Source organism: Myotis myotis, unplaced genomic scaffold (assembly GCF_014108235.1).
Source record: "Myotis myotis isolate mMyoMyo1 unplaced genomic scaffold, mMyoMyo1.p scaffold_m19_p_5, whole genome shotgun sequence".
In the NCBI taxonomy this organism is placed as follows: Eukaryota; Metazoa; Chordata; class Mammalia; order Chiroptera; family Vespertilionidae; genus Myotis; species Myotis myotis.
Window position 1 is genome coordinate 541,638 of NW_023416357.1, and position 23,054 is coordinate 564,691.

General features: G+C 49.2%; 1 protein-coding gene across 6 annotated transcripts; it reads left to right on the forward strand.

Moving 5' to 3' along the window:
• The first annotated feature begins 218 nt into the window (after positions 1-218).
• MIER3 (MIER family member 3) lies at positions 219-22,957 on the forward strand. 6 transcript variants are annotated; one of them, XM_036308659.1, is made up of 14 exons: positions 219-314; positions 1,121-1,145; positions 1,589-1,806; positions 4,317-4,462; positions 7,088-7,222; positions 7,692-7,763; positions 8,679-8,799; positions 9,879-9,964; positions 10,598-10,670; positions 11,422-11,573; positions 13,728-13,809; positions 15,123-15,217; positions 18,836-19,106; positions 19,200-22,957. In XM_036308659.1, the coding sequence occupies exons 3-14, from the start codon at positions 1,797-1,799 to the stop codon at positions 19,646-19,648; spliced, it is 1,692 nt and encodes a 563-aa protein (XP_036164552.1). In that variant the 5' UTR covers positions 219-314; positions 1,121-1,145; positions 1,589-1,796; the 3' UTR covers positions 19,649-22,957. The 6 variants fall into 6 exon arrangements, 4 of the variants coding, with proteins under 4 accessions (XP_036164552.1, XP_036164551.1, XP_036164553.1 ...); XR_004967467.1 differs by lacking the exon at positions 1,589-1,806 and having other exon boundaries at positions 233-314; positions 19,200-20,595; positions 21,967-22,957; XR_004967466.1 differs by lacking the exon at positions 1,589-1,806 and having other exon boundaries at positions 233-314; positions 19,200-20,049; positions 20,187-22,957.
• Positions 22,958-23,054: the final 97 nt, after the last annotated feature.

A 23,054-nucleotide genomic window follows, 5' to 3' on the forward strand; every position in this document is an offset into this window, starting at 1 on the left:
ACCGTCGGGCGGGGGGCGCGGGCGGGGCGGGCCCGGCGCCGGGGGCGGGACTTAGGGGCGTGGCCGGGCCCGTAGGGGGCGGGGCTTCAGGGCCTGGGGCGTGGAGGGCGGGGCTGGAGGGGGCGGGGCCTCTGGCGGGGGGCGCGCGGGGCCGCGGGCCAGGGGCGTGGAGGGCGGGGCGCGCGGGCGGGGAGGCGGGGGCGGGGCGCGGGCGGGGAGGGGCCTCGGGCGGGGCGCGGGCGGCGATAGGCCGGGGCGCCATCCGGGGCCTGCTCGGCGCCGCTCGTCGCCCTGAAGGCAGCAACATGGCGGAGGTGAGCGGGGGCCCGGCGGGAGGCGGCTGCGCGGCCCGGCGTCCCCGCGTCTCCGGCGGCCTGGCGTCCGGGCCTCCCCGCGTCCCCGGGCGGCGGCGGGGCGGGCGGACGCGGGCTCCGGGCGGGACTAGGCCGCGGCGGCGGGCGGAGGCGGCGGGCAGGGGAGCCGGCGGGGACGGCGCCGAGTCGCGGCCGCGGTGGACGCGGAGCCCGGGCGCTGCCTCGGGGCGTCTGCGGGCGGGGCGGGGGCTGCGGCAGTGCGGGGCGGGAGCGGGGGAGGGCCGCGGGGTCCCGGCCGCGGGCGCGGAGGGGAGCGCAGGGCGGGCGCTGGGCGCCGGGCGCGGGGTCGGCGGACACTGCGCTCGCTCCGGCCCTCGGCGGCCTGTCCCCTGCGCGCTGGGGGCGCGTCCCCCGGGACCGGGGAGCCGGCGGTGGAGGGGAGGCCGGGGGACCGGACCCCGGGAGGGACCGGCGTCTCCGCGCTCGGGACCGAGGGTGGGTCCGTTCCTGTTGGCGGAGACGGTCCGGCTGCGCCCCGGCCTCCGCTCGGCCCGGACCGGGGCCCCGGCGCGGGGTGCGCAGGTGCCGGAGGACGCGGCCGGGACCGGAGGGCCGGGGCTCGGGGTCCCCGAGATGGCGGTGGCGCACCCACCGCCGCGGGTCGGGAGTCGCCGGGCGCCCTGAGCTCGCGTCGGAGCCCCGGGCCGGAGGGAGGCCGGGCGGCCGGGAGGGGCCGCGGCGAGCGCCCCGGGCCGGTGTCCCCGCACCTCGGGCGCCCGCTCACCGCTCGTCTCTTCTCCCCGCAGGCTTCCTTCGGGAGTTCCAGCCCAGGTGCGTCCCCGCTCCCTCCCGGGTCCCGGGTCCGGGGGGGTCAGCTGGGGTCCCCGCAGTTTGTCCTCGGGGCCTCCTGTCCGTGTGGGGGAGTCCGTGTCCATCTTGGTCGGTGAGCTGCGCTCGGCCCGGAGGAGCGGGACCCGGAGGAGGTCTCCCAGCCGCGGGCCTGCTGCTCCCCTCGCAGGGGGACCGGGCTCGGAGCTGGGAGCAGACCTCACCGGGTGTCCCCCCTGCTCCCCCTGCTCCCCCTGCTCCCCCAGCTCCCCCAGCTGGAAACGGCTCGTCCCAAGTCGTCCTCCCAGGCTTAGATGCTCAGTGTAGACGTTGGTTTGGCGTCGGGGAGACATCGGTGACTTGTCAGAAGTTGCCATTGATTGACCGCGACACCCCTTCCCCTGATTTTGTCTCCTACGTTTTTCATCATTGGGAAATGTCTGCAGATCGCGTTACAAACGGGTTTTGAGAGTCACATGCAGCCGCCCGAGGCAGAGGGAATGCAGACTTTCCGAGTTTGGCTCAGCAAAGTGGTGACCATTTTTGAGGCGACACCCTGAGACCCTGGAGCGCAGCATCTCGGCCTCCTGGGGCTCGGGCGCCCCGAGACGATGCGACCCCAGCGAGGCCTGGCCCCAGAGTCTGCAGAGCAGCATGGCTACAGGTCCGGTCGGGTGAGGGCCTGGCCTCCTGGGCTGAAATGTGAGGGTGGCTTTGTTTCCGCGGCTCCCGCGGCCCAGCCCCTCTTGGCTGCCTGCTTCCCTCCGAGCGGAGCTGGTCCAGCCCGGACTTGACACTGGGGACGCTTGGGACAGCCCTGGGCTCACCTCCGAGCGGAGCCTGGACGAGCTCCCCAACCCCTTCCCTGCGGCCTCAGCACGGGTGGGCTCCTGGCAGGTCGCTTGGTGTCCAGCCCCCTTTGGGGGTCTCAGGGAGTGACCATCGGAGATTGGCAAATAGTCCGCACCAAGGACAGGACGTTTTGGGCTCTTTTAAAAACAGCCGTCTCTGTCTTTACATTTAAAAATGGTTTTAAAACCTTCCTCTAATTTTGAGACAAACATTTTTTTGTTAGGACTGATTTCAGGAAAAGAATATTTATGTGCATGCTGCCAAACATCTGGATGATAGTGGAATTTTTCCATTTTGTTCCACTGTCTGCTTTTAAGATATTGCAATCTAAATAAAAAGCAAAAAGACTGTGGTTTTGGTGTTTAAACAAATTTATAACCTGTTTTCAATCGATTAGTCAATTTTAAAGGGAATTTTAGAGCTAGAAGAGACTCTTGAGGTCATTTAAGCGAACCCTGTGTTTTACAAATGAAAAACTGGACGCAGGCCCAGAAGTTTAAATGACTGCCTCAGGCCCCGAGGCCGGGGCTGAGCCAAGAGCAGACCCTGAGGCCCTCACTGCTGGCTGTTGAATCCCGTCCACTTGACCCGGAGCCGCTGCAAGCCGGTGGTGGGGGACAGCGGGCAGGGCTAGAATGGCACCCCCTCTGTCACCCTGACACCGCGCCACAGCGTTCCAGGAATTCCTCAAAAAAGGACATTTGTAACGATGGAGTTTTCTTTTGAGCTATTTAATATTTTTTTCCTTTAAAATTGAGTTAACTCACCTGTATACTTTAACGGGTTTTAAAATGAGCAGATAATATTTTCAGCATTACAAAGGAAACATCATAATGTAAACCTAGAGAATTAAGTCCCATAGAAATTATGTGTTTTTTGGAGCAAATGATCAGAGTTCTCCCAACTCAGAATCATAAACATTGACTTAAGTCTGATTTTTTCCATAGAGAAAAATCTTAGGTCTAGTTCAGGATTCTATTAATGACCTCATACTGTCCGTAAGTGTTCGAAATTTTAAAATATTGAATAACTTGACTGAAAGGAGATCAAACTTTTTTTTAAAAATATATATATTATTGAATTTTTACAGAGAGGAAGAGAGAGGGATAGCGAGTTAGAAACATCAATGAGAGAAACATCGATCAGCTGCCTCCTGCACACCCCCTACTGGGGTTGTGCCCGCAACCGAGGCACATGCCCTTGACCCGAGTCGAACCTGGGACCCTTCAGTCCGCAGGCGGACGCTCTATCCACTGAGCCAGACCGGTTAGGGCGAGATCAAACTTTTTATGTTGAATGTGTGTCTTTCCACTTCTCCCTCCATTCACCCCAAGATTCTGATACTTCCCTCTCTGCTCTGAAAGTCATTGGTCTAATCAAAGTAGATTCTGGAGTGAAGCGAATGGAGAAAATCCCGTTTTTCACCATTTGATTTTATTCTCTTGGGATTATCTTTCCGCTTGGTTTTCAGAGCAATCTGCTAACTTCGTGTTGGCCCTTGAAATGCATGACAGTCATAGAAGCAAGTATGACTTGACCAAAACCACTGGCAGGGGGTACACCTCCCAAAGCCTGCAGATGTGGTTTTCTGTGCTCCCCTCAGAGAGCGTAAGAACGTCTTAACGTTCTAGACCCAGAGAAGAGCACCTGTCAGTGTAATGCCTTCCGAGGAATGCCGGGAGCTTCAATGCCGCTGTCGGCATGAAAAGTGACCGATAGGCTCTTGCTGGCGGCATTGTGGACAGCTGCTTGTTGCATAGTAACTCGCATGAGTTCCAAATCCAGATTTCTGTTGTATTTTGCACCTTTTTTTGAGGTTTAGAAGTTGGGTAACATTTACATTCTCTTTAGTCCGCAGGCTGATGCTCTTATCACCGGCTAGGGCTATGTTCTCTTCTCCCAAGGTGTTTAGCCTTAGTTTATAACAGATTCTTGTGGAATCTTTCACTCATAATCCTTCTGACATTTTCCCATTGCTTTAGACGAGTGTAGCAAACTAACCTCAGAGCAGGTCTGACTTTTCCATTAGGACATTTTTCAGGGCCGCTCCGTTTGAAAATCACTTTGCTGCTGTGGTAAGCCTTCCTCGCGTGGATTGGGCCCCTGTGGGAGTTGTTCAGTTACTCTGCCTGCCTCCTTTGCTGGTGTAGGTACCTTTTCAGAGCTGTATGGTCTTGCTTTATAAGCTGTAAGGTATATAGTAAATGCGCTCAATAAAGCCCACATGTAAACAGTAAAAGGAACTGGCAGAAGAACACACATTATTTTCTTTTGTAAATACCCTTGTGAACTTGTAAAGTGGTTGTGTTTGTTTTATTCCAGTTGGGTCTTTGTCTTCTGAGGATCATGATTTTGACCCCACGGCTGAGATGTTGGTCCATGACTATGATGACGAAAGAACTCTTGAAGAAGAGGAGATGATGGATGAGGGTAAAAACTTCAGCTCTGAAATTGAAGACTTAGAAAAGGTAAAGGATGGTACTTAATATTTTAATGCAAACTTTCAGCAAAGACTTTGAAATTCTATTGTAAATTATTTTACAATCTGTTTGATCTAACTTTTATAGAATGTCACTGATTTTCTCATTATTTTGGAGGATAGCCTAATAAGTACATTTTTATTTAATTTTTCAAAATTATTTTACATCTGCTAAGCTAATTTTCAAGTGTACACCAGCCCAGTGAAGGAGGTACCTGGTGATGGCACAGGTGGGCTCCTGGTAGTCAGGTGTAGGCCCTGGACTTAGTTTTGAATCTTAGCCCAGCCTCCATGCGTTAGACCGCACTGTCCTGAGGGTCCAGCTTGCGTTTACCTGCAGGAGATACAGGGAGAAGTCTTCTCCTTCAGATTACTGACAGTCTATGGAATACTCTTAAGAAAATTAAAAGAGAAAAAGTTCTGCTCTGTTTTAAAATGTAAGTTAGTAATATCTCATTTTCTACCCCCCAGTTGTCTTTTAAAAAATTGGCAGGAGTAAATGTAGTTTATAACTTTTTAGATCCAAAATGAATATAAATTCAAAGGAACTGGATTTTAAGTCACATACTTATAGCAGGACTACAGAGAGGCCAACCCTAGGAGTCACCTTGAAAAAATGTAGGATTATACTTATCTATAAATTAACCCAATTTGCAAGTTTCCAATCAGCCCAGAATAACAAAACCTTTCAGAAATACTATTAAGTACAATAATAATCTTTGGAGGGTTTTTTAATTTATTTTTATTTTTTGTAATCCTCACCCGAGGATATTTTTCCAAGGATTTGTTTGTTTTGTTTGTTTTAGGGAGAGTGGAAGAGGGGAAAGACAGAGAAACACCAGTGTGAGAGAAACACATCAATTGGTTGCCTCCGACCAGGGCTAGGGCCCGAGGAGCCTGCAACTGAGGTCCGTGCCCTGATGAGGATCGAACCTGGGCCCTTTGGTCCACAAGCCGATGCTCTACCCACTGAGCCAACCCGGCCAGGGATAATCTTTTGAGTTTCCATACCCTTTTTTCTTGTTTGGCATCTTCAGTGTGCCCCCGAGGCTGTAAGCGGCAGGAGGGCAAGACCTTGCTGTGTCCCCACGCTGGGCGCAGCGCCTCTTGGTGCAGGCCCTGCTCGGGCAGTGTCTGGTGACACCACGAGTCCCTGGGACACAGCCTGCCTGTCAGTACTCCCGTCCCAAGGCGGAGCTCAGCCTTTCCCTTACCCTGTGCGGGGTCTCCCTGCCCCATACCATCCTTCCTGGGTGTCGGTCTTCCATCTCCTGTACCCACAGTTTATTTGACAGATTAGTGCATGAATAGATTGTTTTAAAGTTATTTATTTGAATAATTATAAGTAGTCCTATACACTTTAGTAGTTAAATTACCCTTGAACAATGTGGCGTTAGCAGCGCTGATCCCCACACAGTAGAAAATCCAATGTAACTTTGATTCCCCAAAAACTTAACTAATAACCTACTCTTTTTTAAAAAAATATATTTTTACTGATTTCAGAGAGGAAGGGAGAGAGGGATAGAAACATCAATAATGAGAGTCATTGATTGGCTGCCTCCGGGATTGAGCCCTCAACACAGGCATGTGCCCTTGACTGGAATCAAACCTGGGACCCTTCAGTCCACAGGCCAGTGCTCTGTCCACTGAGCAACACCAGCTAGGGCACTCATAACCTCCTCCTGACCAGAAGCCGTAATGATAATACAAATAGCCAGTTAACCCGTATTATGTATGTGTTATACACTGTATTCTTATAACAAAGTATGTTAGAGAAAAGAAAATTATAAAGTATGTCTGCAAGTTTCTAAAAAATTGTCACAAATCTCCAAAAAGATTTTCCAGTATATATATTGGAAAAACCCCACTTCTGGGCAGACCCATTCCATTCAAGTTGTGCTTTAGACTCACATGGACACTCCTTTCAGATGGGTCAGTGGGGGGATCAGGACCGGGGGCCACTGTGAGGCATGGCCAGGAAGAGAACTGGGGTTCTGGGATTCGAACCAAGAGCAAAGCCTCAGTTTTCTATCTGTCAGATGGTGGTAATAATACAAATTTCACTGGATGGTTCAGGAAAATAAACCAAAACAGTTGGTACAGAAGATAGACAAGTAAGTAGTAGGGATACGAAAGGGCCGTTGTGTTTTGAACACTAATGATGAAGATTGCTGGTGTTAGTAAATGTTCAGCAAGTTTCCCCTCAGGGCTTGCGATTACCATGCAGGATAGGCCAAGTGGTGAACCGGCAGTTGCAAGGAAACAAGCAGAAAGTTACGTGAAGTGATGGATGGATGGATTGATTGATTGGAAGTGTTTTGAAGGCAAATCTTCATACAGGCATGAAAGCTAGAGAAAAAAGTCTACATTAAAGCAGATACTGGAGGAATTCCTTAAGAAGTGAAGTGGACTGGAAAACGGGAAGGAGACGCTAAGTGTTAGGTGTTCGTTCGCATGTGACGATAGCGCTGGCGCCTGAGGCTGCTCTGGCAGCGGAACAAAAGGAAAACTCAGCTGGGCTGTGCCTCGGTGCTCCCGGTGGTGGGCTTTCTGGACCTGGGGGGCCGGTGGCCGAGGCGTGCCCTGAGTTCCCTTTGCCCCCCCGCCCGCCCAGGAAGGAAGCATGCCCCTGGAAGACCTGCTGGCCTTCTACGGCTACGAGCCCGTGCTGCCCGCGGCGGCGGAGCCCAGTGCCCACAGCTCCCCAAGCGAACTTGCCGACGAGCTGCCAGACATGACACTGGACAAGGTAAGTGCATCCCCCGGAGGCAGTCCAGGCCCATTGCCACCGACTCATGGCCTTAACGCAGCGGAGCCCCTCATTCTGAAGTGGGAACTTCTCGCCCACTGCTCTCTTCCCTCTGGTGACGGGTGTAAGTAGTTTGGCCGTGATCGCGCTACTTTACAAGTAGTGGCTTCACAAGACTGCATGTTTCAGTGTTTGTCCATGTTTCCCATCTTTCTTGTCGACATATTGTGCCTGAACTTAGATTCTGTCCTAACCCCTGTGGACCCTCCGAACACTTGAATGCCTTGATCAGTAAAGCCCCAGAAGCCTTCAGACCAAGCGGCGCAGGCGGGAGGGTGGGCGCGAAGTTCTGCGTGCTGGGCTCTGCGAGGGACAGCGGCCGAGCGGCCGAGGCTCGGGGACGCTCTGCAGGCTGGTCGGGAGGCCTGTCCGCTGAGGAGGATTCACACAGCCCTGTCTCTGCTAACAGATCCCTGGGAAGCGTCCCTCGCCTTTCCGAGCTCAGGCAGGGAGAGGAATCCACATCTTGGAACCTCTTCCTGTGAGTTACGTTCCCCCTTTCCAGTCACATGTGATATTCATGCACCACAGACCTTAGTGACCGGCGTCCCTCAGCCCCCCGGAGTGTCTGCTGTCACAGCACAAGTGACCACACTGCCTGCTGCTCTCCACCTCGTGTCACTCAGAGCGGACGTTGGCTGCTCCAGGCTGCTGGGAGGGGGCTGAGGAGGCTTTCGGCTTTGTTTTGAAGTCACCCCTCAGTATCTGTTGGGGCGGGTGGGGGGGTTGGAGCTCGCCCCCACGAAGAGAAATGCCCAGGGTGCTCACATCCGTTGTGTGGAATGCATCTCCATCACCCCAGGCTCTGCAGCCGTCTCCAGAGCACTTGTCAGACCCAACACTGTGGAAACTGCACAGAGTTGTGCTGGCTCGTTTGGGGAAAAATGATGCAAAAAAGTCTGTGCGTGTTCAATACTGACAGCCTTGCAGGCAGTGCGCGTGCGCAACCCGGGACATTTTTTCCCAATTTTATTTTTATTTTTTATTCCCAAATGTTTTTGATCTGCAGTGGGTAGACTTATGGATGCGAAACCCTCAGATACTGAGGGCAGACTGCTATTTATTTGTTTTCGCAGAAAGTGATTTTAATTGTTAACCACTTAGAAGTGAGATTATTTTTGTCTTAAAGTGACTAAAAACTAGTCTGCAGCTTCAGGTAAGGCAAATTGTTGTAAATGTATAGTTATTAATTAGGCCTAAGTCTTAAATGTTATTAAATATTTACATGACATAAATTACAGAATTTCAAATTCTCAAAACTAAGGGAGCTTCAACTCGTTCTTAATTGTATCATAATACCACAATAATGTTTATGAATAACGTTATTAAAAGACATTTTTAAAAATTGGGAGATGGGATTATCTCTAACTCCAGCACTGCATTCCTGTTCTTACAGGAGGAAATAGCAAAAGACCTGTTGTCAGGTGACGACGAGGAGACGCAGTCTTCTGCAGACGACCTGACGCCGTCTGTGACTTCCCACGAGGCTTCCGACTTCTTCCCGCGGCCTTTGCGCTGTAAGAAACCCAGTCCCTGCTGACCGGAGCGGGACTCTGCTCTAGCTGGAGTGCATTTTACTGCCTTCAGTAGTTTGTCAAAATATTCTAAGTTTTTTACTTAATTGACATAAAATGCTGTTATAATCTGAATAAGAATATAACCTTTTTTTATTGGGATAGAGGTCAACTAATATTTTATTTAAAAAATTAAAACATTTGCCTAGTTTTGCAAGGCTGCTTTCTTTCCCAAGATTCATCTATTGCTATGATAATCCTAGTTCAACCATGAACTTTTATAGGACTTCAGTTAAAAAGCCCTTACTCTCTGTCAACAATAAAAAATTTAAATAAAAAATAAAATAGCCCTTACTCCCCTGGTTTTGAAAACTATCAGTTGCTCAAAAAGCAATTAAAAATATATATTTTTATTGATTTCAGAGAGGAAGGGGGGGAGAGAGAGAGAAACATCAATGATGAGAGAGAATCATTCGTCAGCCACCTCCCGCACATCCCCCAGTTGCGCCCTGACTGGGAATCAACCGTGACCCCCTGGTTCGTAGGTCGATGCTCAGCCACTGAGCTACACCGGCTGGGCTAGCGTTTTTTATTTTTAGTGATTTATTTGCTCCTTTCCTTTCCTTTCATTTCTTGTGTTATCCCTTAATATTTATCAGTCATATTTAGACGGTCTTTGAACAGGAGTAATTTCTTACGGGCAGCTTGCTTATTTCCCAAGTGCTCTGTGGGCAAGCCGTTCAGTTGACAAGCTGGGATACAGGTGCACACTGTGCACAGACCTCCCTGACGGCCGAGGGTGCAGCTCCCGGGGGCTCCGGCTATTCTGGTGGCCACATGGCCGGCCTTGTGCCTCCCAGGCGAGTGACTGGACACATGACGCACGAGGGCACTGTCCCTGGGCAGCCGCTGCAGGGCCTGCTCTGACGTGTCAGAGATGGGAGAAGCTCAAAGGGTTAGGATAGTCTTGCTGATCTCAGTTATTCAGCAAATTTCAGTAAATTCCATGTGCCAGGCCCTCTTCCAGATGCTACAGAAATAGCCAATAAAAACCTTTTTTGAAAATTTAATTTTCTTCTCAGCAAATACTACTTGTGACGGAGATAAAGAATCAGAGATTGAAGATGTTGAAACAGACAGTGGTAACTCACCTGAAGATTTGAGGAAGGTAAATTGAGTTACCATAATTTAGTGGGCTATTTGGTCCAAAGTATTAAAGTAGCACTTTAAAACATTTTTAAAAATATATATTTTTATTGATTTCAGAGAGGAAGGGAGAGATAAAGATAGAAACATCAGTGATGAGAGAGAATCATTGATTGGCTGCCTCCTGCAAACCCCCTACTGGGGATCGAGCCCACAACCCAGGCATGTGCCCTTGACCAGAATGAAAACCAGGACCCTTCAGTCTGCAGGCGAACGCTCTATCCACTGAGCGAAACCAGCCAGGGCTTAAAACATTTTAAAAATAATTTAAGAAATGTTGGCCCTGCCCAGTGTGATTCAGTTGGCTGAGCGTCGTCCTATACACCAAAAGGTTGAGGGTTCGGTTCCTGGTCAGGCCACATCCCAGGTTGCTGGTTCAATTCTCAGTGTGGGTGTGTGCAGTCGGCAACCAATCGATGTTGCCCTCTCATATCCATGTTTCTCTCTTCCTCTCCCTCTCTCTCAAAAAAATTTTTTTAGTTTTGTTATTACATGATGAAGATTTTTGACCTGCAGTAACCAAGTAATGAGTTGGAAATTTTTTCTAATATTTATTTTTATAATATGTTGTTTTTACTTCTGAATTTTCCTGTAGGAAATAATGATCGGTTTACAATATCAGGCTGAGATCCCCCCTTATCTTGGAGAGTATGATGATGATGAGCAAGGTAAGGAGGCTTTTGATTTTTATAGTGTTTGGTAGGCCAAGTTACCCCTGCATGTGCTTATTTCTGTGTCTGATTATAAACCAGTGTTGGTCATACACAGATGGACTTGAACTGGGGACACTGGGCTGGCAGAGGAATACTGCATCAGAATTAGCGAGGGCCTGGGCGGGGGCAGCTGCTGGCAAATACTACTTGTGACTTGGACACCAGGCAGGCTTGGCCACGTGACTGACCTTTCTCCCGGCGAGTTGCTTCGTCCTGTGGAGCTGTTACAGCAGAACCACACAGCACACGCTTCCTGAGCTCTTCCTCCTCCGGGTCAGGTTGCCCCCAAGAGAGGGAGGCAGTTCTGGCCACCCTCCCCTAACCTGCCTGCGGGGTGCTGGGCAGATGTCCTGGGAGGCAGGCACGCAGGTCGACTTCAGTGGCCCAGCCTCCCCCACCGCCACATGCCACACTCCTTGGCGCCGTGCTGTGCACGCACTGTCGTCCGTAGATGCACACGTGGAGGTGGCCTCAGCCGGCACGCAGGGGAGGGCATGAACCCAACGGCCTCCTTGAGCCGCTGGAGCGCTGGGCCTTAGCGACGTGAACACGGCTCTAAGCCCTTTGATGAGGGCTCAGCATGACAGCGAGTCGGCTGCTGGTGGGCCTGTTGTGGTCCTGTCCCGGAGCAGGCACGGAGGGAGGAAGCCGTGTCCCCCGGGCTCGTGTGCGCCCTGTCCCCTGGGCTAATGAGTTCCTTTCTCAGCGTCTGAGGATGGGGACCAGCTCCTCTGGCGTCCCGGGGTGGTCGCGGAGAGCAGAGTGAAGGAGTACCTGGTCGAGGCCGCATTCAGAACTGGAAACGAGAAAATGGTGGACAGGGTTTCGGCTGGAGCACTCACCAGGGACAACGAACAGGTGGGCACCTCAGCTTCTGTGGAAGCAGCAGCCAGCATCTTCTCGATTGGCTTCATTTAAGCAAGTGTTTCTCACATGTCACCTGGACATCCCTCTATTTTATTTTTATTTATTTATTTTGGATATCTCTCTTTCTGATAGGTTTTTTAAAAAACTGGGAATATACTGGTTAAAAAAGAAAATCTCAGACCTAGTGATGCTCACTCTATTCATTTCATTTTGGTCTTTTTTCTATACATAACATACATATCTTACTTTAGGTGCTATTTTATGTTCTTTAATCACTTAATCTTAGTTTTGCTTGCCATTGAGAGTTCTTTAATACCTCATTCCTGATGACTGTTCCATCCTGTAGCTGTAATATCACTTAGACATTATGGGACTTTTAGTTTATTCTTGAACTTCACTCTCCTGGTTGTGTGGGGTGGGTGGGAGTATTGCCCATTAAGGACCCTTTGAAAACTCTTGTTTTACCCCTGATATCATTTTGCCCTCATGTACCTTTACCCACCGGCCCACGGGATCCTGATTAATGGGCACCCAGGAGTGGGGGGACTTAGGCTTGTTCTCAAGTAACAGAGAAGTCACAGTGACTGAACTTCAGAGTAGTTTTATCAGCTGTCAAAGGAACTCCCATTGGGTTTTTGTGCTAATATTCCATTAAAACTACAAATTAATTTTGGAAGAATTAGTGCCTTTAACACATTAGCCCTTACACTTCAAGAATACGATCTGTGATTCTCCATTTACTTGGACTTTTTTATCACTCAGGTGTTTTTATTTATTTGCATATGACGTGCATCTGATTAACTTAATTCAATATTTTTTAAAGTATGTATGTACTCAATGCTATTACAAATGGGATCTCTGTTATAATTATACGTTGTCTATATAGAGGAATGTCAATTACTTTTAAATTTTTTCTTAAGCTATTGAAACTAATGTGATGATTTCCAGTTGTTTCTCTTAGGTTTTCTAATCTCAGAGCTATTACTGCGTTACACGTGTGCTCCGTTCTCACCATTATCGTGCCTCTGGCTCCTGTTCTTTCTTAACTGCGTTGCTGTAGCTCTCGGGCCTCAGTGATAGTGACGTGAGCCCTGCTTTTCTGGGTGGTCATGCACCTGAGGCAGGGGTGGGGAACCTGCTTTCGGCCAAGGGCCTTTGGAGTTTATGACATCATTCTGGGCCACACAGAATTATTAACGATCAGACGTTGAATTAACTCGCCCCTCATGCCTTGGCAGGGCCCGACCCAATGGGTTCTCGGGCCTCCCAAGGTCCCGGGCTGGAGGCTTCCAGCCCTGCCCGTAGACTTCACACTTGGAGTGCGACCAGCCTGGTCCGACACGGCTGTCTTCCTGATAGTGGGGTGGTGACCTCCTGACAGCTGGTGTAGTTTTTGTTCTTTTTTAAAATTAGAAATGGGCACTAATTTATCATATGCTTTTTTAGCCGCTGTTGAGAGTGATAATTAATGCATTGATTATTAACCTATTGATATATCCTTGCCTTTCTTGAAACTTACTTGGGAGGGTGGAGTATTATTTAACTTGTAATTGATTCCTGTCTGCTTCTATTTAGTGTATTCATAATGTCCAACAGATTTAATAGGCAGAAATTATAATTTTAGCACGTTAAGCACCCAGCCTGTTTTGAAAGTGACTGACAGGGCACTTAACGTGTTAAAAAGTGACACTTCATGGTGGATGGAAATGACTGAGACCATTGTAAACCCATTTGTTGAAATGCCCACACTTCTAGTCTCAGCCTGCTGCTGCTCTCTCTTATTAAACACTCAAAGGCAGGGAGTAGGGGTGACAAGAGGACTAGAGTTCTCATTTCCCAACTAGAAAAAGTAATATAGGAGAGGGGATTCCCTAGTTCAGAAGGCCAGGCAGTGAAGAAAAGGTCAAGAACGATACTGGTAGATGCTTCTGTGCTGTGGTGCGAGAGTGAGCAAGGGCCTCCCGGGACACGGCGGTCAGGCTGCAGGCTGAGCAAACCCACCCCCGCGTCCTGAAGTGAGAGCGCCTCAGCCAGTGTTGGCCAGGACTTAGAAATGCACCGGGGTTTTGGTTGCTTGTTGCTTGTTCTTGATGCTGCTAAGTATGAGTTTTCTGTTGTTCTATTGACTTGTTTCCCTTTTTCCAGGCATTATATGAGCTGCTCAAGTGTGACCATAACATCAAGGAGGCGGTCGAGAGGTATTGCCGCAGCGGAAAGGCATCTCAGGGTGAGAGCACTGCGACCAGGGGGCAGGCGGCCTCTGGGTCGGAACATGCACAGCTCCTCAGGGTCTCCGCTGGCCTTCGTAGCAGATAATGTTTCCTTTCTCTGGCCTCTGTTCTTAGACTTAACAGAGATTACAGATTAGTCCGCGTCATGACATTTCACAATGCTTAGGTTTTGCTTTGCTTAATCAAAATGCATAATTTTGCCCTGACCGGTTTGGCTCAGTGGATAGAGCGTCGGTCTGTGGACTGAAAGGTCCCGGGTTTGATTCCGGTCAAGGGCATGTACCTTGGCTGCGGGCACATCCCCAGTAGGAGGTGTGCAGGAGGCGGCTGATCGATGTTTCTCTCTCATCGATGTTTCTAACTCTCTATCCCTCTCCCTTCCTCTCTGTAAAAAAAATCAATAAAACATATTAAACAAAATTTTTTAAAAAAAATGCATAATTTTGATTTCAGTGTTTTTGTCATGACGTGGATAGGTTGCAGGCCCCATAGCTTTCACTAAGTAGGTGAGTTAGTACTTACTGATATTATAGAAATGGCAGGAGCAATACCACAGCTGGAAACAGTGCATTGACACTTGTAGGTCAGACGGTATTGAGATGTCTCCTTGTAGAAGCTGCTGCTTTGGAAAACATTATTTTAAGTTTCCTCCTTCGTTCCAAGTATCTCTCCCCGGCCCTGTGGACTGCACATGGCGTTGGGGCCTGGTCCCTGGGTCGCGGTGACACGGAGTGTCCAGGAGACGGAGCTCGCAGTGTGGCTGTCCGCCAGGGAGCTGCCGGGCTCAGCCTTTTGAGTGAGACACAGACTGCTCCTCTTTTCCAGAGGATAGCTCTGAACACGGACTTTAAATAAATGTGTCTTGATTCTATGGTCTAATTAAAGAACTTAGGGTTTTGATGTAAGACTAAAATAAGGCTCCCCCCCCCAAAAAAGTAAAACATTTTTTCTAATTAAAGAAAGTATATGTTCATTGTTTTAAAAAATCAGACCATTAGGATAAATTATAGAAAAAGATTCAATTCTTATCCCACCATGCAGAAAAAATAATCAGTGTTTATATTTTGGTATTCTAGACTTCTGATAAGATCTGTGGTATGCATACTTATTGTAATCCTAACTGAAACCTCAGACATGTAGAACCTGTGTGTGTGTGTGTGTGTGTGTGTGTGTGTGTGTGTGTGTGTGAGAGAGAGAGAGAGAAAGAGAGAGAGTGTGTATGGCCTTTTATATGGAAAACATACTGAAAGGCAGTGATTCATATGAAATTGTTTTGAGTCTAATGAATTTTATTTTAAAATTTCCTTAGAGGGAATGACTGCGTGGACAGAAGAAGAATGCCGGAGCTTTGAACATGCACTCATGCTCTTTGGAAAAGACTTTTATCTTATACAGAAGAACAAGGTGAGTTGGCACATGAATGCAGAGTGGTGGTTGGTCCCTGTGATGGTTGTGAGCAGCTGTCACCTGGGTGGAAACTGGCGTGGCCTGCTCACGCGTCCCTGCTCCTGTTTCCAGTCCTGCTCTTAGCGTGGGCTTTGCTCCCAGCTGCAGCCTGCTCCCGGGGTGGCTGCCCGGCCGGCCACCTGCGTCCTCTTGGCGCGAGTCGGCGTCCTCCACTCAAGTGGGTTTACTGAGGTTTCCGGAAGTCTTACTCGTCCACCATTTTCTTGACTTTCATTTATTTCTAAACTGTTTAGAGGTTCGTGGCCTCCGAAACGTTTCTCTTTAGCAAGAAGTGCAGGTGCTGAAGGAACTGGTTCTAAAAGCAACGAAAACCCTGACGACGCCCCGTGCCCGCAGCACGTGGGGCAGCAAGAGCTCACTGCCTGCGGTGCGGACGCACACGGCGCCGCCACTTTGGAAGGCGGCTTGGCGATTTCTCACAAAACTGATACAGTTGTCATACGACCGCCAGCTGTACTCACTGGTATTTACTTAGAGCAGCTGAAAACTTACGTCCACACAAAAGCTTTTACACAACTGCTTATAGCGGCTTTATTCATAATTGCCAAAACGAGGAAGCAATTCAGATGTCCTTGGAGGTGAATGGGTCACCTGTGGTACATTCATAGAAGGAATATTACTCAGTTCCAAAGAGAGATCAGCTCTCTAGCTACAAAAACTTACTGAGGCTCCTTAAATTATATTCCTAAGTCAAAGGATTCAGTCTGGAAAGGCTGCAGACGGCGCTTTCAACGACTGTCTGGTTCTGGGAAGGGCAGCTCTGTGGACAGAGGCAGATTGTTAGTGGTTCCGGGGTTAGTGAGGAGGAGGGATGACGTCGAGCACAGAGGATGCTGGGGCAGGAAGCTGCTCTGCGTGACTCTGCGATGGTGGACCGTGTCGTCATGCCTTTGTCCGGCACCAGGAGTGAACCCGCTGTAAACGATGGGCTTTGGGTGATGAACGAAGTGTTTTCTTCCAAAGTGTGTGTGTGATCTCGAGAGAGTGAGTGTCTTCTGATGGTGTGGGGTAGTGTAGTCTCACTAGGGTTTGCTTTGTTTATTATCTTCACCCTAAAGGAACATAGGGTTCTGAAGTATTTAGATAGGTAGGTCAGGATTTTTTTAAAGTTTTTTTGTTTGAGGATATTTTTCCATTGATTTTAGGGAGAGAGGGAAAGAGAGAGAGAAACATGGATGTGAGAGAAACACATCGATTGTTTGCCTCCTGTACGGGCCCTGGTCAGAGCCTGGGCCGGGGAGGTCCATGCCCTTGACCAGGATCAAACCTGGAACTCTCTGGTCTGTAGGCTGACGCTCTATCCACTGAGCCACACTGGCCAGGGCAGTGTTGATACATTTTTATTAATTGAAGTCCCTAGTTCACAGGTGGACTCTCTGTGCTGAACATTCATTCTGTGGGTTTGGACAGATATGTCATGGTGTGTATCCACCACTGTCGTGTCACACAGAGCAGTTCCGCTGCCCTAACACCCTCCGTGCTCTGCCTGCCGTCCCTCCCCACTAACCCCTGAAACCACTCACCTCTGCTCTTCGACCGTTTTCCTTTTCCAGAAGGTCGTGGAGCTGGAATCAGATGCCATGCAATGCAGTCTTTTCAGACTGACGTGTTTGACTTAGCAACAAGTGTTCAAGGTTCCTCCATGTCTCTTCATGACATGAGAGATCATTTCTTTTTTTAAAAGAATATATTTGTGTTGATTTCAGAGAGGAAGGGTGAGGGGGAGAGAAACATCAGTGATGAGAGAGAATCATTGATTGGCTGCCTCCTGCACGCCCCACACTCGGGATCCAGCCCACAACCCAGGCCTGTGCCCCGACTGGGAATGATTCATAGGCCAGTGCTCAACCACTGAGCCACACCGGCCGAGCAGCACATTTCTCTTGTCATATTTCTTTTTACTCCGTCTGTGGATGAACCAGCTTGTTGACCCTGTTACTGGTTAGAGCCATTGTGGTCACTTCTAGGCTTTGACGATGACGAGTAAAGGCCTGTGACAGCTGTGTGGAGGCTCTCCTGTGGACAGGAGCGCTCACCTCCTTTGCTGGTTTGGGTTCACCAATGGGTGTGATGACTGATCATATGGCCAAAAGGATGTTTGGTTTTGCAAGAAACTGTCTTCCCAGTGGCTGCAGCGTTGTGCATGCCCACCAGCAAGGGATGCGTGTTGCCCTGGCCACATCCTGGCCGGCATGTGGTGTGTGTGAGTTATGGCCATGCTGATGGCGGGCAGCGGGCTTTGTGTTCACTCCCTCTCCCTGAGGACCTGTCGCGTACTGCTGTTCACCTGTACACCTGTGGGGGCTGGTCTGGTCTCTAGCCCATTCTTTTTTTTAAATATATTTTTATTGATATCAGAGGAAGGGAGGAGAGAGAGAAACATCAATAATGAGAGAGAATCATTGATCGGCCGCCTCCTGCACGCCCCCTACTGGGGATTGAGCCTGCAACCTGGGCATGTGCCCTTGACTGGAATCGAACCCGGGACCCTTCAGTCCTCAGGCCGACGCTCTATCCACTGAGCCAAAACAACTAGGGTGAGGAGTCTGTATTTTCTACAAAGACTTTAGTGATTTTTTTTTTTTAAATACATTTTATTGATTTTTCACAGAGAGGAAGGGAGAGGGATAGAGAGTCAGAAACATCGATGAGAGAGAAACATCGATCAGCTGCCTCCTGCACACTCCCCACTGGGGATGTGCCCGCAACCAAGGTACATGCCCTTGACCGGAATCGAACCTGAGACCCTTGAGTCCACAGGCCGATGCTCTATCCACTGAGCCAAACCGGTTAGGGCAAGACTTTAGTGATTTTTATTGAAAGGTATACTTTATCTTTGGTTTAAAAAGCTTGTCCCTATATTATCATCTTAAACCATATCATGCTCACTAATCGGGGTCAAGTTACTGACACTTTGTTCTTGGGTACCAGGTCAGCAGTGGAGTTATGTCTGCGTGTCTGAGCTCCTTCCTGCACTGAACATAGGCGCCTGTTCTGATGGGGAGCCAAGAGCCAGACGCGTGCGGAGGGAGCCCCACTTTTAGACAGAAAATCCCCTAAATTCCAGATGCAGTAGGTGCTGGTCCCATCTCCAAGGGGATCCCAAATCTCCTGAGGATCATGGAGCCTTTGAGGCTGCAGTCCTTTCCCGAAAAGGGGCCTGCGTGTGACATCAGGAATCATGGCTTCACCCAACGCCCATTCGTGGCTGGCCCTCGGGTCAGGGACCTGCTGCAGCCAGAGTCAGCGAGGGCAGCGCAGAGAAGCCACGGGCCGGTGTGTGCGGGCTCCATTGAGGGCAGGTGGCTGGTGGATGCACATGTATTATAAATAAACTAGGACAGTTTGGTTTAAATAAAAAACAAACCTTGGGCTTTTGAAGGTGGCCTCATTACTAAGTAGTGTAAATGTCAAGGCATTTCACTAATCACGTTTTCAGGATTTCATCGTTGGGAGGATGGAAAGTGTCCCGTGGATGAAGTTACTGGTGGTGTAGAAGAAGAGGTAATAAAGAAAAGAGTATCGGGTCTGTTTCTAAAAATCCAACTCTGGCAGGTGAAGACGAGAACGGTGGCGGAGTGCGTGGCGTTCTACTACGTGTGGAAGAAGTCTGAGCGCTACGACTGCTTCGCGCAGCAGACGCGGTTCGGGAAGAAGCGCTACAACCACCACCCCGGCGTGACCGACTACATGGACCGCCTGGTGGACGAGACAGAGGCCCTGGGGGGTACGGCCAGTTCTCCCGGCTCCACCGCCGCCCGCCCCGACCCCGTGCCTGACCCGCAGCTGAACATCCTCAACTCCCTCACCGCAGGGGACCTGACAGGTAAAGCGGCCCCTGCTGCTGAGCTCTGGCCTGGAGTCCTCTCCTCCAGGGCATCGGACCAGCACCTAACCCTTTCCTTTCCTTCCTTTCCAGCCTTGACCGGCAGTGCAGCGACCCCCGGGGCTGTGAGCTGCGTGGAGGAGGGCTTTCCTCCCCTGGGCAGCATGCCCCGCGGCCCAGTGACTCCCGTGCCTGTGGTGACGGAGGAGCTGCTCGCCCTGCCCAGCAACGGGGAGAGCGACTGCTTTAACCTGTTTGAGACTGGGTTTTACCCCTCGGAGCTGAACCCCATGACCCTGTGCAGTGAGGATTCCGAAAGGCCAGCAAAGAGATTGAAAATGGGCCTTGCTGTTCCTGAACCCTTCATGAGTGAGGTTTCTGTGAATAACCTGGGTGTGGACTTTGAAAGCCACACACATCACATCGCCAGTGCCAAAATGGCCGTGTCCGTGGCTGACTTTGGCAGCCTGTCTACCAGCGAGGCCAATGGCTTCATCAGTGCCCACGCCCTGCACCAGCAGGCCGCCCTCCACTCCGAGTGACCGGCGGCGGCCTGCAGCCCAGGGAGCGCGAGGACACGTTGGGCTGGCTTAGTCTTTCACTGGAAGCTTGAACGTTTTCACTATGACGTCAGTGATGTCAGCATGTATAGAACTCTATCTTGATTTATCAAGAGTATTTTCATTTCTCAATCCATAAATGTGGAAAACCATGAGCAGCAGAGCTGGGAAGGAAGATTGGACTCCAGTGCAGCTTTAAGCTCTGCTCTCTCTCACCTCCCAGGCCTCTCCACTCCCCTCCTTTCCAGTCTCTTACGCTCCCGCGTTTAAAACCTGTAGACAGGCCACCAGCTCCAAACCAGCACATGCTCAGGACCGAATGGAGTGGCTTCTCGTTTAAGTTCCTTTTGCCGTAACGGATGCAGTGGAACAAGTGTTTACAGGTGCCGACCCTGATCCCTGCTAAATGTAGCATTTTTTGGTTTTCTTAATTAAGCAAAAGCAGGGGTAGGTTTCTTAAAACTGCACAGACATGCAAGGGTTTTTAAAATGGAAACTTCTCGTGCTGTTCCGTTTACAGGCAGCACGTCCACCTCTGGGAGCTGGCGAGGGGCGGGGCGCAGAGCGCAGACACTCGGATGTTTCTGGATTCTCGGCCAGGGCCCCGTCCGCAGAATGGCTTGTTTTACTGTCGGGAGATTTGTGACCTTCATTGATTGCTACAGATCGGGCGTGTGAAGATGTGCATCCAGATGGGCTTTGTCCACCCTGGTCAAGTGTGATTGGAAAAGCCACACAGGCCACCGGTGGCGGAGTCTGTCCCGGGCAGTGGCCTGGCGGGCAGGCTCCTGTTTACATGGTGGGACGCGTTGGCAGCACTGCAGTTCAGCGTGAATGCCGAGGAGGGACGTCGGGGTTCCATATGCGGCAGGAGAACCTTCAAGTAGACTTACATGTTTTGTTTAATTTGAACAGGTGACAAGAAAAATGTGAGTTACGACCTGAACTAGACGGTACTTGACCACTTTCAGTTACAAACAGGTTTAGGCACTCAGACGCGCCCGGCTCAGTTTGACTTCCATCGCAGACATCATGTGAGCGAGAAGCTGTTGTCATAAACCTTGGCCATTGTGCTCCATTGACCTGCATCGAAGTGATAAGGGGAACTCACAACATGCAATACAGTGTTAGGATGGACTGAGCTTTGCTTTTATATTTCAGTTAAGACACAGACTTACTTTTCTATTTGCACCGCTTTTAGAATCTTCTGTTTCTGCGAGTGTCTTGCTTTGCAGGCGGCTGAAACGTGTGGCCGCATTGCCGACCGTGTGAGCCTACGTCACCTCGAGGTGGTGCTGGCGTGTAGGTAGATGGTAGCGACCTTAGCCGTGTGGGCAGGGAGGGTATTTATTACACAGACTGTGAACTGCAATGACATCCTGGGTTTGGATGAAGCGTAGTCTTGTTTTCTTTGCAGCATTTTAATGAAGATTGCTTTGAAGTGTTTACACAGTATAGCACATTGACCATAAACTTTAGTTTAGCACAGTGGACAAAAGTAGGTAAGTTAATAACTTAAAATCAGTCTCTAATTTATAGATCTGAAGCTTAGCGTTCCTGTGTGCCCACAGCAGCTAGGGCAGCCTGGGCTGCGTGCTGCCCGTAGCTGCTGTCAGCGTTACCTGCGCTGTCAGTGTTGACTGCTGTGGTGGTGTGCTAAGCTTTGGACCTTAATTCTTTTGTTAAGAATCAGTACAACTTCTATGATTTAGTAAGATACTGGCCATAATCTTCCATTGTTACGACTTTAATTTTCCCTAGGTTTACAGTGGCTGGTCGGTGTGACGTAATTTACAGAGATGGTCCAGCGCTAACACCAGCCACGCTATGAGAGCACGCTCCTGGCCGGCGCCACGGTCTAGTCAGTGTAGCTATGCATTGCTGGGGCCCGATCAAGATGGAAACGGTGTTTCTTATCGCAGGTTTTGCTGATCAGCAAGTGGAATGGACACGTTAGTTATCTGAATAAAGATTTTTGACCAAAATTCAGAAAATGATATGAGAGAAACATAAACTCCAGCTAGTTTCATAGATGTCTAAATGCCAAGCTGGCTCAGCCTCTTAGAGAGTGCTGGCAGGCTGGCCATGTTTACTTTTAATTCCTTATTAAAATGAGGCAATAATCTGCAAGATTTTTGTATATATGTGTAAATTCTTCCTGTCTTTTTAGATCTGATTCCGTATTTTTTGACTGCGTCTGCCATGTATAATACCATTTTTGTGCATGCTTGATGTGACATACATAAACTATACCACTTTGTCCATGTAAAATAGCTATTTATTGAATTTTCTTTTAAAAGCTGGATTGACTGTTTCCCCCTCTCCATTGAGGCATCTTAACACAGAATTTGTTACTGTTTATCAGAAGAATTGCGTTTGAGAGCATGAAGATAACGGATTTGCAGTCAGATGAAGAGACAGCGATGCCTTTATTATCAAGTGCTAAGCACAATTCTGTGACAAACGGTGATAAGTTCTTTTTGTTTTTTCCTTCGCTGTGTTATTTTCATATGAACAAACCAAAAACCCATGGTGAGCGGCTGCAGCGTGGCCGATGCGTCTTTTCTGCGGAGACTTGGGGACAGTGGTGGGTGCGATGGTGCTGCGACTCGAGCAATACTTCCCGGCAGCTGAGCTTGCGCTGCTCCGCGCCTGCTCCTCGGTCAGCTGCTGAATTTACTTGAAGGATGTAGAGTAATTTTACACGATACTAAAGTGTGTACAATTAGGTCAAAGCATTGTGCAATGGTTTCCTAGTAATTTGTACGATTGAGGGTCCTGAGTGTTTGGACGTCGGCTCTCCCAGAGCAGAGTGATTTTAACTATTGAATTTAACCAAAGTCTCCAGTGACTCTTGCAACTCTGAATGTAAACTAATGGAAGAACCTGACCACCAAGGAGATTGTTTGCCCAGTTTCAAAGCACATTGTCTACAAATGGAGATTGAAATAATTTATAAGAATATTGACATTACTATGTTTTTTAAAAAGTTCTTAATTTTTCACTAAAAGGAGGAAGCTATTAGTTTTATTAAATATGGTAGATATTAAAATTCCTCTTAGAAAACCAGTGATCCAATGGTTCCAGTTTGAGCTAAGTACCCTGTGAGTGAAATGAATTAGTGACAATCAGAACAAGTCTTAGTAACAGATATTCAAGAGGAAGTTGCTATTGTTGCATTGATTTTAATATTTGTACATAAACACTGATTTTTTTGAGCATTATTTTGTATTTGTTGTACTTTAATACCTGTACAGTTCCAGAAATAAACATCTGGAAATCTTTTTTTTCTTTCTTGGCTTGTGTGAATATTTGCCACAAGTAGGTTCTATTTAATGAGTCTTAAGCTATGACACACTATTAAATTGGTTTTAGACGGAGTAAATAA